Below are 17,764 nucleotides of genomic sequence, written 5' to 3'. Positions count from 1 at the left end.
CAGCCCTCTGCCAGAAGTGACAGCAGCCATGTGGTGTCGTCATGGCAGCCCCAAATGATTAGGACTCCTCCCCCCAGAGCTTGTGCTATTACCTTCATTTATGTTATTCTAGAGTTAAGAAAATTGTGTTTTCCAGTTTTGTTGACTTCTGGGATCACATGACGCACGTTATGAAACAACTTTTCTTTTATCTGATGTTCCTGAGATCGAGTAATTTGGAGTGTGCTGATTGGCTCTTTACTGTTCTTTGGACTTCAGGTATTTGCATACTTAGACTCACTGTTGTGCTGCAAAATGAAACCTCTATTTGTTTTAATAGATGTATGTGAATGACTGTCGTCCATAGCTTGCTTTTAATGACATGAACTTTTCAACTTGGCAAAAATGTATTTTTATTTATATACATGCTGATTTCATGTATTTCATAGATTTAAAAAAAAAAGACACACCAATGTGTCAAAAACTCTTGAATATCAGATGGAGCCAGCAGGTCAGGTTGTTTGGGGCTATTTGGAGATGATGGTGGTCCCCACGATTGTCTCGCCATGCTGGCTCTTGGCTTTACACATGTATTCTCCAAAGTCGATGGTTTCCATGTCCTCTACCGTCAGGATGCTCTGGGTGACGCGCGTGGTGTAGCCCATACCTCTGTTAACCAGCCTCCAGGAAGTCTGGATGTGAACGGGTCGGGAGCCCTACACAACAGGAACACATGATTTCCTCCCACTGTGACAGTTATCAGCAACAATAAAGAGCATAATTGTAACAAACTCATTTTACTTTTATCAAAAGAAAATAGAAAAATCCATTTTTAAAGGTGGCAACAGAATCTTTTACTCCTAACCTTCAGCTTTTAAGTAGAACATCATGTATACCACAATTGGGTTTTGTTTTTGTTTTTTAGGGCATCTTCGAAATACTCAAATGCAGTGAGTAAATTTTATAGTGACAACAAGGCTAATGAATCATAAAAACACACAACTACATAATACCTTCTCTTTTAAAACCATTATTAAACTAAAAAAAATCTAAATATATGAAGTCTAAATTTCAACCTCAGCTCTGTCCTGTAGACTCCTTTGTTTTTCTAAATAGTAAAAAGTTGGACAGAATTATTATTATACAAAGTACATTTTAAGGGCCTTTTAAAAACATGTTGATTCATTCTTAAAAGCTAACTTTACCCATTTAAGGACTACGATGATCTTTTTCATTTTTAATACCTGTAATCGGGTCTGACTTTTAGTCCAGGATTTCTCTTACCTGACCAGGATAAGTCCAAGTGAAGCTCACGTCCACGTCTGGCTCTCCCAGCACTGTGCAGGTTACATTGACGTTGTCGCCTCCTCTCACAGAGTCTGGAGAGGCTTCAAGGCTCACAAACGGTGGCCCACTGGGAACTGTCATCGAGAGAAAGATAAGTTCCATCTCCTTAAAGTATTAAAGTCATTTAAAAAAAACAAAACATAAATATATATAAATATTTGATGGTATTCAAACAGTTGAACCATACTTGAATCTGGATTTTTCTCCACCTGCCAGTCGACCGTGCCACAGCAGCTTAACTTTATCTAAACCGCACAATAGTTCCATTACATAAATCTGTCTCCCTTTTGCAAAATCCAGACTGTTTCCACTTTAGTTGGCAGGCGTCCACATTAACCAAGCACAGCAGTGAGGATTAAAGAGGCTCTTGACATTTTTGAAATACAACCATTTCCTGGACGCCGATTAAAAAGTAGACGTCGTAGAAGTAACCAGCGCTTGATTCATAACATTGCGAAAAGTTGATTGTCGCCACTTAGAGTCAGTAAGATAAATGGTTATGCGTAGCAGTTAGTTCCACAGAGCAATAGTTAGTGTTTCTACATGCAGCATGTTCATATCTTCCATTACTGTATTTATTCATGAGGTGTCATGTGATTGATTTGTGCTCACCCTCCACATAAAGCAGCTGGTACTTTGTGGAGATCTGAGGGGTGTCCATGGTCTCAGCCTTGCAGTAGAAGACTCCCTGGTGCTCTGGCCTCGGGTTTTGCAGGACAAAGCCCTTGGTGGGATCATATGCCATCTGGGTCATATTTGCTGTGATTTCCACCGGGGGGACCTCTCTGTGCAGGGACGTCTTGGCCTGTGGCTCGGTCACACGGCAGGGAACCACGGCAGGCTGGTCTGGGCGTAGATACACAATCTCAAAGTGCATGGTGGATGGAACGAAGAGGTTGTCTTTGTCTGTTTGGAGAAAAAGTTATTGATGTTTTTGTTAAGAACTTGCCCATCCCAGCTACCATAGGGCGAGAGGCTAGCTATACTCTGGTCAGATCGCCAATCTGATGCAGAGCTAACACAGAGATACAGATGTTGTTACATTAACACCTATGGCCAATTTATTGGACAGTCTCGGTCGTTGTGTCCTTGGGCAAGACACTTCACCCGTTGCCTACTGGTGGTGGTCAGAGGGCCCGGTGGCGGCAGTGTCCGGCAGCCTCGCCTCTGTCAGTGCGCCACAGGGTGGCTGTGGCTACAATGTAGCTGCCATCACCAGTGTGTGAATGTGTGGATGACTGGATGTGTAAAGCGCTTTGGGGTCCTTAGGGACTAGTAAAATGCTTTTTATAAGGCCTTTTATAAGAAAGGCCTTAAAAAAAGACTTTGTTTGATAATCACGGTTAACTCAGAGCAGGGAGTTGAAAGTCTTGATTTAAATTCTTAGATATTATTTGAAATAAATACTGTGTTTTATTCCACTTTACTGCGAACCTTTTGCTCTGAACGAATAACTGATTAAATCATTAATGAACAATTATTGAATGCAGTTGCTTCACAGAAGTTTTGGACAAATCTGTCCTGTGGAAAAAATATTTATTCCAGTATTCCAGCCAGCAAGGAGCGATATTACAAACAGATGGAAAGAACTCATCACCTGCTGAAGCATCCAATGAAATGATGCTGTCTTACAGTATATATGGTGTGAGTACTGGGCAAAATTCTTTTTTATGCTGGATCCAAATTCTGATGGTAATTTTCTGTGTTCATAAATCCATCAGTTGTGACAATATATCTGACACCGAATCCCAAACCATGACAGAGCCTCCAGCATTTTACAGACACCTGTGGACACTCACTCTCCTAACTAACTCTGTACATACTGACAGTTATTTCGGCCAAAAAGTTCAATTGTGGATTTTCAGTCCACCGTTCTACTGAGACCATTTTTGATGAGGCTTCAGTGCAATCCACGCGATTGTATTTGTCTCTAACCATCGGGAACCTTCGAGTTAACTTTTACAGAGTGGAAAAAAGTTAGCGTTCATCCTCCAGCTTCACTGTGTTTATGTTATGCTAACATAGCTGTGTCGCTAGCGATCACGTAGCACATCATTATATACCAGCTAGTCCAACTTCAGTAACCCTACAAACGTCACTGTTGTTTAGTTTTCTGTCTTCATTTATGTTGGAAGTGATAGCAGAGCTGTACGTCTTAATCTTTCAGACATCTCTCAGTCAGAACATGCTATATCATGTTTTGGTGGAAACTAGCGAGCTAACTTGTCTGTTAAATTTCATCAATTCTGTTTTCATGGATGCCTATTTGTCAAACTTGGTAAAGCAGCAACGCTGATCATTTTATGGAAGATGAAAGAATTTAGACAATTTTTAACTCTCAGTGATGCCGCAGTGATCGTTTGACTTTGGGACCTGAAGCAGAGTTTTGGACCCAGATTCCTCTGCAAGGCTCCTGACTACGGTAGCCGTAATTAGTGATGGTAAATTCGATTCTTTTTACTGAATCGAGTTTGAATGAGTAACTCATCAAAGTGAATCGAGTTTTTTGAGTCACTGAGTCAGTTGACCAGAGAGTGCAAAAAAAATGTACAGTTTCACTCAAACTTAATTTGTTTCTCTTGTCATGTAAATCCTACTGATAAGATGAGTGATTGAAAAAAACAACTATTTTTAGAGAGCAAAAAAGAGCAAAAAAAAAAAAGATTTCTAAAGGGAACATTAATTGTATTTATTTTTATTTTATTTTATTAGTATTTTCCTCAGATGTGTCAAATATATATATATTCTCATCTAAATGTCCACTGAGCTGTGTGCCAGGGGGCGGTAATGCTGCTTAACATTGGTTGCCAACCAAGAAGAAGAAGAAGAAGCAGGAGGGAGGGGGTGAGTGAGTGATTCGTTTACGCTACGATTCTTCGTAGCTTACCAAAGTCGTACTAAAACATTTTTTGACAAAGTTTTGAGCACCGTGTACCACATAAAATCCGTTCGAGGTCAGTAAGCACAACCAGAATTTATACATAAGGCGCACTGTCGATTTTCAAGAAAATTAATTGATTTTAAGTGTGCCTTATAGTGCGGAAAATACCACAAGTTAAAAAGCAGTCAAGATCCAAAGAAAAACTTTGAGAAGACCTTCAGAAAGCCTGGAAAATTATTGCTCAAGACCACTTTAAAAGGTTAGAAGAAAGTCTGGCTCCTTGGAAGCAAAATATAAAGAATTTCTAAAATTACCTTTGAAATAGATGTATGAGACGTAGGCGCGATCGTGGTCCTTCTCACACTCTGTACCATCACATACTATCACCCAGCAGCTGTAAGCCCCCGTGTCGGCAGCAGAGGGCGACGTCAGGATCAGCTGACTGTACTTGTCGCTTTGCTTGATGCTGCAGGCGAGAACCAAAATATAAGATGCTCGCATTTAATGATTCACTGCATGAAGTAGCGCGTGGTTCCTTCCAGCACCTGAGGCGTGAGTTATTGAAAGTATCCAGGTAAGTCGGGTAAGACCATCCGATTTTGCTGCCTTTGCAGCGCAGCTCCATGTTTTTCCCAGGAGTCAAAATGGTGCTCTGGCCCAGGCGGAGGAAGCGGCCTTTATCCAACACCTGCGTCAGGAGTGAATGGCTTCTGCCTCGTCCGTCTTTCAGCGTAGGCCACACCTTTACCCGTTTCCCACCTGGACGGATGCGGTTCTCTCCGATGTCTTTTCTGCGCTTGACCTGCTGGCAGGCACCTGCAAACACAGAGCCATAGAGGGCAGAGGGGAGAAACTAATAATAAATAGATCAATAGATATGATAGATATAACTTATGTATCTATAACTTCCAAGTCTGATAAAGAAGCCAACAGGGAAAGTGCAAAAAAACTGCAGTTCCTACGATGGCCACTTGAGGGTGGCTCAAGTTAGTCCCCAAAGACTTTCATTTTAAAATGGCCAAAAAATAAACTCATTTATATCATGATATAAATAAAAGGTTTCATTTCCACCTTCATGGTGAAATTTTCTATAACCCATTTGAGGCAGTTGTACAAAACCCTAAAATGATCCAAAATGATTGTTAGGGTTACAATGACAATGTCACAATAACACTGCAGCTCTGTCCATTTCAGTTAGCTGCTCTTTCTCCAGCTGTGGTAACATTAAAACAGGATGTGTAAAAAGTCCAAGTTACTGGCACAGTATGGCCATAGCCGTTCCTCTCCTTTTGCTCTCTTGTTCTCTGTGAAACACACAAACCGTTAAATACAAGAAAAATCAGCCTGAAGTGTAGACTTTCAGAATTTGTTGTTTTATTCCTCAGAGCTGCATTAATGGAAACTCAGAGAGAGGTCAGTAGTACAGGCTAGATAATTAAAAACGCCTGCTGCATACCTTAGATCCAGCTGGTTTGAGTCGGTCTGCAGGAGCACTTTGGGAAAAACTTTCAAAAACTCAAATCTTTTGCATGCTTTTACACTTTGCATACATAAAATGCAAAGATTTTTTTAAAGTCAGTGGCTGCAGACCTCAGAGGGAGTGTAAACAGAATTTAAACTTTGCAGTTTGTGAGTGAGATCTACTGCGTGATTGCACCTCCCATTCTACGCCCACCACATAGGCCGATGCCCCCAGCCAGTCCTGATGCATCCTCAGATTGTCTCATTCTCCCTCTTCTGCATTGTTACAGCCAAAGCTGTGGTGATTACGTTAACAGCCATCTTTCTTCACTAACAAATTGACATGACAGATGTGGAAATGGAGACTTACCATTTTGGAGCTCTACCACGAGCAGAGTCAAGCAAAGCACAGCCCAGAGGTTCATGGTCAGAGGGTCGAGGAATCTGCAAGTTCTGGAGAGAGATCGGGGGGGTTTATGAAGGGGTGAGGCGGGTAAAGAAAGTCAGGCTTGGAGCTTGGCTGGAAATTTGCAGGCTCCAGTTGCCCTATTTAGATTTCCAGCTCCATCCTCCTCACAGACTGAACGGAAGAGGGAAAATAACTTCAGAGCTCCTCTGTTTACTCCCATTTCTCTGATCTGAAGAGCAGAAACTTGTAGTTGGAAGCCCTCTGCTGGCCCTCAGTGTGAACTGTCCTTCTTTTAGACAAGAAAAGTCAAGGCACATGCCCATATGTATATTGAAGGAAAGTGAAATATTAATAATGCCTCATTATGAATAGCTAGATATATGTACCAGCATGTAACCTGAAAAAATGTGAGCAGCTCATTGGGAATCCAGAGAGAGCTGGAGGGTCTTTTTTGACTTAGTTTTCTAATTATACCTTTTTATTTTTGTGTCATAGAACAAGGACTTTAGACTTTTAGTGGGAACTTCATTGATGTCATTGTCAATGTTTTCATGAGACTGAAGGACATCTACAGCTGTCACAATGCTCCTTTCTCTGATTCTTGTGTTTTTGCAGAGAAATGAGCTTAAAAAGCATAGATTACAACTACAAATGTAAGCATTTCTCTTTGCATAGAGTTTAGATGTGAAAGTGAGCTAACTTTTAATAATGAGTTTTTGTTCTTGAACAATTTTTGAGCAGCGCCCCCAAGTGGAGAGTGTGTGTTTATGGACACTCCTGTTTTTGAGAAGTTTCTGAGGAAAAAATACAAACTAAAAAGTTCATCTTCCTGTGGAAATTACAAGCGATAAGACACATCTGACACTGTATTGCCAGAAAATACATTTTATTTTATTGTATTTGTGCAGTTGGTAATAAGTGACACTCCATTACAGCATCTTCTGCAGTACGTTCTTCATCCTGTACCCTCATTGCAGTCCCCTGCACGTCAGTGTAGAGCTTCTTTGTAGCAGAACACGTTACTAACACCTGCTGAATTTGTTTCACAGTTTTTAGACCACGGAGCACATCGATGAACCACAGCTTCAATGCTCTATCTATGGAAAAATGCACTCCAAGGAAAATACCAGCAGTCCTTAAAAGCCAAGAGGAATGAGTACAACCACACAAAATCTCTTGAAACCAGTTACAAACCGTTTAAAAAATACATATATACATGAGGAATGAGGAGCTTATTTTATATACAGGAATACTTTGTTAGGCAGCGATGACAAAGGTTATATGAACAGCATGTCTACATCAAAATATCGCAAAATATCAGACAAACAGGAAAATATATGTGATAGAGTGAGAGCTCTGCTTCAAATAACTATCTTTTTATTTATGTAGTAACAAGTTCAACAAACTCCAGGGGGAACCTGTTAAATAAGACCACAGCAACAGTTACAGAGATCTCACTACCTATAACAGAGGTTTCTATGGGTTGTTACATAATACCTACACATGGCTGAAAACGATTGGCGTGCTTTCAGGTGAGTCACGTCAGGACATGTTATGTGTCTACAAAACTATTTCACACATTGTACATTTCTCTGAAAGTCTTGTGATTATGATTTATACACAGCTAGTAGAATTATATGTGTATGCTGCACTAAGCTACTGGTGTATCAAACTCTACATTGAACTTTACATTGATGCCTTACCTGTACAAACCTGTCAGTGTATGGAAAAGCTTCTCTGCAGCCTTGCACTGACTGTTTCAACGCTAAAATAAATGAAAATCACTCTCCAGTGTGTTACCTGTCCGTTCTCCCTCCATGCTTGTCCACAAATGTGACTCATGGGATGTGGTCCCATCCCAGTCATAGAGCGATTCCTCATCATGTGCCACTGATACGTAATACTGATGCTGCCTTTGCAGACTGAATGTGCTTGTGAAGCACACACGGTGAAGCTGTATATACAGGCACATCCAGGAATAGCTGCTGTGTGCTTTTATGTATCTGTTCCCTCACACAGTCTGTGAAGGAGCCGGCAGCCTTTAACACTGGCTGGTCTTTTCTGAGCAGATGAAAGACTCCTGTTCCTTTCCTTCTGCATCCACATTGTCACGCTTCTCCTGGTTGCTCCTGGTGTTTTCCTGTGCCGTGCCACTTTGAAGCTGGAGCTGGCGCTGACGCTCTACACTGTGCCACACGCCATACCCAAAGTAGATCAGGAAGCCTGAGAAAAGTGGTGATGAGACAGGGGGAGATGTGGAAAAGAGCTTACTGGGAACAGCTTGACTCTGTTCAAAGGTAACCAAAGTAATCTACCAGCATATCTAAAGCTCTATTATATCTTCATTGTTTACTCACTTTACCCATACAGATTCATTTCCAAAGGGAAACCTTAAAAGCTTCAAAAAATAAACTAAAATTGAACTGCAGCCCCTCAAATTGCCATTTGAGGCTGTTTTCAAGAGTTATTCCCTGCATATCCTCTCATGGTAAAATGTATAAATCCACAGCAGAAGTACACAACTTTACATGCTGATGTTTAAAAAGACAAAGAAAAGGTTATTGATTGTTAGCATAGACATTAACTTTAACTCATTTTGAAACTTTGATCAAATAAACAGATATGACAAGGAGGGATGAGTATGACTGCGAAACCATTTGCTCATTGGTCAACAACATGTGATTGACAAGTAATTAGCCAACAGGTAACCCTCCTTTTAACATAATATGACTGAAATTTGCAAAGCAGATTAAATATTTATTTAATATGACTCAAATATACTTCCTTAAATTTGTATTGGCTCATGGCTAAAGGCACTCACCAGCAGCCATCCACACAGAGAAACGTATCCAGGTGTCTCCACTCAGCTGAACCATCAGGTAAATGTTGACAAATATGCTTAAGATTGGCAGAAAAGGCAGAAGAGGTACCTAGAAAGGAAAAATCACACCAAAATAATCAGATTTAGATGCTGTTATCTCATAACAAAAGCCCTAGTATTAAAACCAGAGTTACAGAGCTGGTGCGTACCATGAAGGAGACCTTCTTCTTAGTCTGAGGCTGCCTGATGACCATAAAGATGCAGCTGCTGAAGACGAGCAGACACACGGACAGCGAGGCCAGGATCCACACTTCCAAACCCAAAACGGAGTTGATGTGGTATGTGGTGAGATAGCTGATCACACACACCACCAACACTGTGGATTGACGACATTCACACAGTTAATTGTGACACAGAAACCTTAAAAACAGACTGAAGTCAATCAGGAGAAAAAATCCTCACTGAGAACGTAAACTGTGAACTTACCTAGAACGCCAGTGGACATGTTGACAACACTGGACGAGCGCTCGGAAGGTGTCTCGGGAGGGTGTAGAATAGTCTGCAGTGTGGAGCTGCCTCCCTTTAGCATGTTGAGGTGGGACTCTGACTCTGTCAAGTCTGACTCACCCTCTTCAGACGCGAGGCAATCCCTCTCACCTTTACTTGCCTGCCGCTCCAGAGCTCCATCTGGCTGATACCTGGAAGAAAGAGAAATGTTGGTTTTTACTGAGGTTTAAACTCCAGATTGCTCTGCTGTAAGGCGGTGTTATGTTCTGATGCAGTCTCAGTGTTCTGCACATCTATCAACTACTGTATGTCTTTCACAAAAGCGCTAGACTTTTTTAATTTAAATGATTCAGCAAGCAAAGTGTGTCCGTGTTTACTGATATTTGTGGTGCAGGCAACAGAGGTGTGCAGCAAGTTCAGTTTAGCAAGTAAACATCTTTATTTACTCAAGCGGCCACTGAGCAGTGTACAGTCAGACCATTCACAGCCCTTACATCACCAGTGTGATGCAATAACAAGGAAGGCAATCATTCCTGTGGGCATCTGGGAAAGCTATTAGAGACGCTCCTGCAGAATATTACACAAAGATGATTCTGCTCCAGTTAAACTTTTGAGTTATTTAAAAATGTACCAACCTGAGAAGCAGTACACACACAGCAACCAGCGAATAGGCCAGCAGAGTTCCAATGGACATCATGTCCACCAGGGCTTTGAGGTCAAACAGGAAAGCCATGATGGCTAAAGTAAGCAATAAAAGAAGGAAAGAAATGAACACAAACACTTTCACCCTTAACACTAAATTTCAACAGGTAGGATCATTACTGATTCCCTTCACAGTCACAGAACACGATCCTTTACACACACATACAGTAACATGGAAAAGACATTTCCTTCTAATTGGACAGTCACCAGATGCAAATCAAATTTCATGCAGATGTGTTTTCACTAGAGCACAACAGCTGTATTCATCTCCATATTGAGTCATTTGATGTGAGATATACTGCGGTGTTGCTTGTCTTGTATCTCAGCACCAGACTTCAGTATGGAAGTTTTCTCAGCAGCATGGTTCAGTCACAGAGCAGTGGTATGTCCGCTGCTTCTCACAACATTATATTAAAGCAAAAATATCAAAGAAAGCTCCCCTGCTCAGTACCGTCAGGTGCTCAGTACATAGCCTGTGGTGGTGGTGCAGGTGTGCTGGGTCTCTCCCAGGGTTCACATCTGCCAGCCACTTCACAAAAGCTGGATGAGTGCGATCCACAGCAGGAGAGCTTTAAAATACTGCGAGAGCCAGTGTTAATTCTGTCTCACAGTCATTTTCATCATAGGTTTTGCCAACGATCCTTTGTTTTCTGACAACAACAAAACAGTAACTAAATAAAAACGAATACACGAGGACAAAAACTATGATGAAATGTATAAGCGCTTTCGTCAATAAATAATCTAATTTGAGTCAACTGAATCAACTTTAAATTCAGCTGTTTAGTTTAGACATTTATCCAACTAAGACTAAATCTAAATAATTTGGATGACTTAATTATGACTAAAACTGAATTATGTTTTAGTCAAGAGACTACGATTAAACTAAATCTGAATCCAAAATTAACACTGGTATGTGCACCACATTGACACACAAAGGCCAGACTACTTGAAACTAATACATCCTATTTTATTGAAACCTTTTTTTCAAATACTTAGATTATAAAAGAAATACTTTTTTACTTTTTTCAGCAGGAATGCACAGTGATGCTCCACTCTGTGTGTGTGTGTGTGTGTGTGTGTGTGTGTGTGTGTGTGTGTGTGTGTGTGTGTGTGTGTGTGTGAGTCCTATGCCTAGGTTTACGTGACTGTGTTGAAAACTTCACCTCAGCTCTTCTCTGCTCTGCTAAAAGTCTGATGCCAGGAGCAGCTGCTGTGCTTTGGGCTAATATTAGCATACATGACAACTTGACTGATTCTGTTTAGCATGTCCACCATATTAGTTTAGCACGCTGAACACTTGTCTTTGCTGTTTGTGCCCAAACACAAAGTACAGCTGAAGCTAATGCAACACCTCCAGAGCTGAATAAGCCAGCTGCAGTTGCCCAAATGACCACTTGAAGCTGCTTCCAGTTTACCTCCATGTCCAAATGGATAACCAGCATGAGGAAACGTGTACAGCCTGGAGCAAAGAAATTATTTTATTCCTGCTACCTTCCCTCTGCACTAAACTGGAACTCTCCATCATGGTTGTGGTGTTGTTCCCTTTTGGAGCATTTTAATTGAATTATTTAACAAATACCATCAACTGCCAGTACTTGTGTTATTTACTTAACAGATATCTGTGTCTCTGTGTATCTTCCTAACCATGCCTGTTTAAAACTCTTCCATTATTATTATTATTATTATTATTATTATTATGGCCAGCACTTGTATTTAGTTACTTTCTAGCTTCTTTTTGAAAAAGTAGCCAGCTGGATTTGTGGACATGTGGTGAACTTTTTTAAAATCAGACAATATCCTTGGAGCTGGAAACTGTCTGAACTGGGTTGTTGGTTTTGTCACATGCTTGTGGAAACACCATCACCCAGTTTATCATGCAGTCACCGTGACCAAACGATTATCTGTAGAGAGATTGTTTTAAAAGAAAAATAAAAACACCATGATACAACCCCATGATAGGTCCGGCAGCTTACCCGCAGTGGTACCTGCCGCCATGGTGGCAGCCACAGGCGACTGGCGCTTACTCACTTTGGACATAAATTTGAATAGAATACCATCTCGTGCCATGGCAAAGAGAATGCGTGGTAGAGGGAACATGGAGCCCAATAGGCTAGGGAGAAGAGGGTTGATGGTTAAGTTGAGGGCTTTCTGGGAAAGAAAACATGACACCTGCACAACTGTGAAAGAACAACAGGTGTATACAGACGTACGACAAGGTCCTTACACGCTAGATAATTAATATCAGAAAGCGTAATGGCCCAATTTGATTCAGAACCAACATTGACTGCGCTGTGTCTTTCACAGTTGATCGGTGAGGAGAAAGATTAGCTTAGAGTGATCCCACTTGGATTCTCCCTGGCTCTCACCTGCAACTACACCGGAGCTCATAGTGGCAATAAGTGGGGTCTTCGTCTTAGGATTGATTCGGGCTAAGGCTTTGAAAAGCACCCCATCCTCTGCCATAGCATAGATTACACGAGGCATAGGGAAAATGGAGCCCAGCAGACTGCATGAGATAGCAGAGACATGCAAGACCAACACATTAGTCAAAAGCCCCAAACCAGGACAGTAAATCACACACACATAGGGCTGAAACACACACTGAACGTCTTTCTTTCCTGAAGGTAATATCATCATTTTTTCAAGTTTAACAGCGGTGTGCAATCCCATCGTGTTTTAAAAGGGATTGCACTTTTCTTGCATAAGGATACAAATGCCAGTCAGTACAATAACAGCATATATAAATTACAGGCTCTGGCAAAAATACAAAATGTAATTGCTTTGAGTCCAATCAGATAATCTTCACCTGAATGTGACCATGAGATGGATTGACAAGGTTTCTTGATAGTAAACCGATTTATAGACCCTCCGGGAAGAAAGACAGAATAGAAACTGCACCATTAGATGGTTTGGAGACACTCTCCAACTTTCTCATTAAATGAAGAGGCTTTAAATGTCAGAATGACATCACAGAGTCATGCAGGTGTCTCAAAACAGACACAATTACATATTGCACCCACCACACCCCAGATTAGAAGGAAGAATCAATCCATTATAAGACACACCTGGAGATATGTGGTCAAAACTTTCAACCAAATCTCAGCCCCATTTATCCCCAGCTGACAGCGTCCACAGCGATCACAAATGTAGCATTACATCTAAAGGTTTGCTGTAGCAACACATGTGTTCGTTTTCTAATGCATGCAGCTTGATTTGTTAAAACAAATCCAGCGGTTACCTTGTGGATAGGGCGCATAGTGAACCCACAGCCACCACATACTTCGCAGGGCCCCAACCCACATATTCAAATGCCATAGGCAGGGGACTTTTTTCGTCCAGTAGGTAGTAGGGCATCATCAGCGTGAGGGCAGCTGACACGCCAAAGTATGCCAAGAAGCACACGGTCAGTGACACCACGATGCCAGTGGGAATGGCCCTCTGAGGGTTTTTGACCTCCTCACCTATCAGACACAGACGCATGAAAACATGAAGCTCTGCTTTCGTAAAACTCACATTAAAACTCAACCCAACCGTGACTCACCTGTTGTTGCAATGCAGTCAAAGCCAACAAAAGCATAAAAGCAGGTGGCAGCTCCTGCTAAGGTCCCACTGAAACCATAGGGCATGAATCCTCCAACGCCATAATCGCTGCTCACATTGGCCGTCACGGACAGGTTCCTGTAACATGTGCACTCGTGACTGGAAGCAATGCTGCTTACAATGCTCTGCACGTTGTTTCATATTAACTGATGTATTAAAGGGTAGGCGTCTTTGCCCCGTCTAGGATTGCCTCTGCAAATAAATAAATTACCTTGTAGCTATGGTGACATTTATAAGGGAGTCTTCGGTTATCTTCCAGTTGTATGCGTCTCCTTTGACAAAGCCAGAGATGATAACGAACAAGAGCACGAGCACATTGATCGATGTGAAGACTTTATTGACCCAGGCTGACTCCTTCACTCCAAAGGACAGAAGTCCTGAATGTGTAGATAGAAAACAGAGCTCAGATGCTTGCTGTAGAATATTTAAAATGCCCGCACAACTCTATCTCTGTCTCTCAATCTAACCCTGCAAGGATCCAAGTCCAGCTGTCACTGATTGCAAATTGTCACAATTTAGCCAACTGATTGTAAAAAAAGTTACCTGCTTTGTATTAGCATGCTGTATTAGCATCCTGGGTAAAAGGTTATGTCTGTACTGGTTTCTGCCGTGAAGGAGGATTATCAAACTTATCACAGCTTTTCCTCAGGTCTACATGGATATCTGTACAAATCCTCAAATGAAACTAACAGCAGTGCGTGCAACAAATGCAGAGAATGAAGGCAGAAAATTATTTGCTGTGTTTTAGGACATGACCCGACTCAGATTTTGTTATGGATTATCTTATATTTGCATAGCTTGTGTATCTGCCATCCTCACAAAAACAGCCAAACACTGGTGGACTGTTACTGAGTCCCACTGACTTAATGTAATCATCGTATTGGCAGGCCGAGAGCAAAAACCATGATTAAATTGTTTGAGGGTTAAAGGATTGAACGTAACAAAAACTAGTGCAATTGTGCAAAATTCTCCAAATTACTGTATGTGAGCAAGACACAACTTATGCTTTGACTTAAGTGATCAAAATCTGTAGGAGCTGCAAAAACAGGGTGCATGTGTGCACCTAACAGACTCACACAGCCCTCTGGGATCCCTCGCCCTCTTTAACACAAGAGTCCCCTGCTTTCCTGTTTTAGATTATGTTATATTATGTCAGCCGTGGCTCATAAGCTTGTTTTTGCTCAAGATGCAGCCAATTCTAAATTTGATTTATTCGCTGCAGCCTGTGTGTCAACGGTTTGACTTGAATCTTGTGATTTTCAGCTTTTGTTTTGCTGCCTTACCAGAGAGCAGCAGAATCAGGCAGACCGCAAAGAAGTCAGGGTACTGGGCCAAACCAGGAGAATTCATGCTGAAGTGGGTTTTACAGAATATCTCTATGTGTCCTCCTATCATTTCATCGAATGTGCCGCTCCATGCTCTGGCAACTGAGGAGGTGCCTGTGAGGAAACAAAGAAAATACGCCATTGGAGAGCCGGTGTCTTCTTTACATAAAAACGAATTTGAGCATTGCCCCTAACTCACCGATCACATAAGAAAGGATTAGATTCCAACCAGTGATGAAGGCCCAAATCTCGCCTACAGTGACATAGCTGTAAAGGTAAGCGGAGCCGGTCTTAGGGACTCGGGCGCCAAACTCGGCATAGCACAGGCCGGCCATGACAGAGGCCATGGCGGCGATTAGGAAGGAGATGACGATGCTGGGACCGGAGTCTCCCTTGGCCACCTCTCCAGCCAGTACGTACACACCAGCCCCCAGAGTGCTGCCCACTCCCAGAGCAATAAGGTCAAGGGTTCCCAAGCAGCGGCAGAGCTTGGAGTCTTCCAGGCTGTTTAGGTCGACCACTTTCCTTCGCACCAAGGAGCGGCTGAATGACAGAACCTGCTTCAGCATGTTGACACCTGAAATCAGAGAGCGGAGAAAAATGTTGAATAAACCAGTCTGCTCACATGTTGTGGGGCATGAGTTGATGATTTAATAGTTTAATAGCTTTAATATTAATACTTGAGACCAACCTGTCAAAATGACAGTGCAACCAAGAGAAAGAAAATCACGTCTTAAAAATTCCCTACAGGGCTCCAGAACTGCGAAACCAAAAGGGCAGTGTGCAAGTGCAGTCTGAGTTAGCTGCACCTGCTCTGCAGTTTGAACTTACAGCTTGTTCTCTGCTGACAAATCACAGGTTGCACAACCTGTGAGATTAACCAAAAGGTGGGGGGTCGAAAGAAACGTTAACCCTACAAACCATGAATTCTAGGAATGCTGCCAAATGCTGTTGCTGGCAAAAGGTCCATACAGTAAAGACTCCTATCAGAATGCATTGTTCAGGATTATCGTGCAGCTCTAACTACTCAAAGAGCTGCATTCATGAAAGACATTCCTGCAGCCTTCTGTACTAATTGCATATAAAGGACATTAAAAGACTGTACAGCCTCCTTTGTGTTCATTCAAATGTCTCTTGTTCCATTTATGAGATCGATGGGGAAGCTGTCTAAAAATATTTGCATGAATACAATATGTTAAATAGGCATGAATACTCCCGCTCCATTATGAATTCCTGCTCATTCTCTTTGGCGTTAGAACTCTTTCTTTAAACTTAAACTTTGTTTCTATTTAATATCAGGAGATATTAATTTTCAATGTGATGGCTCATTAATATTACAATGAGGGCTGCATCACAGAATCTCCATAAATACAGTGGATGGAAAGTGAAGATAGCAGCGAGCAAAATAAGATTTTGGCAAGTAAAAGTCCAGCTTTGCTTAAAGTATAGTGAAGTAGAAGTTTGCTAGGAAAGACATCGTGTGTGTTTTTAGATTGTGCCATGACTGCATGCAACATATGGTACGGATCTTAAAGTGAGGCTCATCAGAGTCCTCACAGCGAAACTGTTAGTTTGCAAAAACAAAAAACGTTCAAATGTTTGAACACGTTTCTACTTCATTAGACATGCGGACCTACCTTAGAACAGATGAGTAGGAAACTGAGGGGTTCACGCTGAGACACAGAACCAAAATTAGCTGCTAGAAGTCTCAGTTATTTTCTTCTGCCTTGCTTCTGCTGAGAACCTTGAGAGATCAGCTGCACAGTGAAGCTCAGGTAAAAGTGAGACTACACCTACAGATCTGCGCTGGAGCCTTAAATCTCTCCAGTGTGCTGAGCGCTCATTCACTGTGCCGTCACATAAACTATACAGAGCAGCAGTTTTCACTCCTCCCCTCAGTGGCTCAGTGTTTCTTCATAGGATTTGCCCCTGCCTTACCCCTAAACTGACGTCCCTAGAGGAGGGACGCAAGAGGAGGAGGGGACCCAAGGGAATTAAAGTGGGGTTGGGGAGTGGGTGGAAGAGAGGGGGGCACTTCCATGCTTTTGGTTTGTGGGAGTAAGATTCTGTGGAGGAACTGCACAATAAGCTCCCTTCACAAGATAACACAGAAAAAATGAGGTTTTACAGTAATGGGGAAAGGATTTTTTATTTTTTTGTCATTTCTAATACATACTCAGGCTAAAAATTCCCAGCTGTCCACGCGCTTACTGACCACTGGGCAACATGATTGGGCAACTTTCTCTGATAAACACAAGTACTGTTTACCCAGTGCAGCCCACAGGAGCGCTGCTAAAAGCCCTGATTGGTCAATGAAGGGTGTAGAAGTAGTGCAAATCCTCCTAATGGAAGACAGATATTGCTCAATGTACCCTGAGCCATGACCCATGACTACAAAATCAATAACAGCTCGCCATGGTACGCCTCCAGAAACGCCTGGCATCTCCACAGGAGCTTCACTTATGAGCTCCAGCTCCTGGAGGGAAAAACAAAGTCCCATTTTTCCATCAAACACGACCTGCAAATTACAACTAAAGGTCGAGTTTGCAGCGGAGACTGTGTTTTATTTTTTCTGCCAGGACCAGCTCAAACCAGCTTAAAACCTCAGTGGGAAGGTGGCAGCTGGGCCCTAGAAACACGTCCAACCCACAGACCAGAGATTCGACAGCATGACAACAACAAACTCTCTCTCAGTTTGGCCATCCAGCCAAGCAGCCAAATATCATGGGCGA

At 42.0% G+C, this 17,764-nt stretch overlaps 2 protein-coding genes across 3 annotated transcripts; both read right to left on the bottom strand.

Moving 5' to 3' along the window:
• Positions 1-357: 357 nt before the first annotated feature.
• pdgfrl (platelet-derived growth factor receptor-like) lies at positions 358-6,276 on the bottom strand. The gene is made up of 6 exons (XM_084940842.1): positions 6,039-6,276; positions 4,753-5,023; positions 4,522-4,673; positions 1,939-2,232; positions 1,264-1,400; positions 358-695 (listed from the first exon to the last, which is right to left on the bottom strand). Exons 1-6 carry the CDS (start codon positions 6,091-6,093, stop codon positions 507-509), a joined length of 1,098 nt encoding a protein of 365 aa, XP_084796968.1. The 5' UTR covers positions 6,094-6,276; the 3' UTR covers positions 358-506.
• Positions 6,277-6,946: 670 nt separating this feature from the next.
• Positions 6,947-16,946, bottom strand: slc7a2 (solute carrier family 7 member 2). 2 transcript variants are annotated; one of them, XM_084940796.1, is made up of 12 exons: positions 16,670-16,946; positions 15,232-15,609; positions 14,991-15,146; positions 13,919-14,084; positions 13,649-13,785; positions 13,346-13,568; positions 12,474-12,613; positions 10,041-10,143; positions 9,385-9,596; positions 9,108-9,274; positions 8,899-9,007; positions 6,947-8,300 (listed from the first exon to the last, which is right to left on the bottom strand). In XM_084940796.1, exons 2-12 carry the CDS (start codon positions 15,599-15,601, stop codon positions 8,119-8,121), a joined length of 1,965 nt encoding a protein of 654 aa, XP_084796922.1. In that variant the 5' UTR covers positions 15,602-15,609; positions 16,670-16,946; the 3' UTR covers positions 6,947-8,118. The 2 variants fall into 2 exon arrangements, with proteins under 2 accessions (XP_084796922.1, XP_084796931.1); XM_084940805.1 differs by lacking the exon at positions 12,474-12,613 and adding an exon at positions 12,081-12,217.
• Between the last annotated feature and the right edge of the window lie 818 nt (positions 16,947-17,764).

The sequence above is a fragment of the Perissodus microlepis genome, chromosome 2 (genome assembly GCF_051167445.1).
Source record: "Perissodus microlepis isolate ML-2025 ecotype Zambia chromosome 2, ASM5116744v1, whole genome shotgun sequence".
Lineage (NCBI taxonomy): Eukaryota > Metazoa > Chordata > Actinopteri > Cichliformes > Cichlidae > Perissodus > Perissodus microlepis.
Note: the sequence above shows the minus strand (reverse complement) of the source record. Positions and strands in the feature narration are given on the sequence as shown.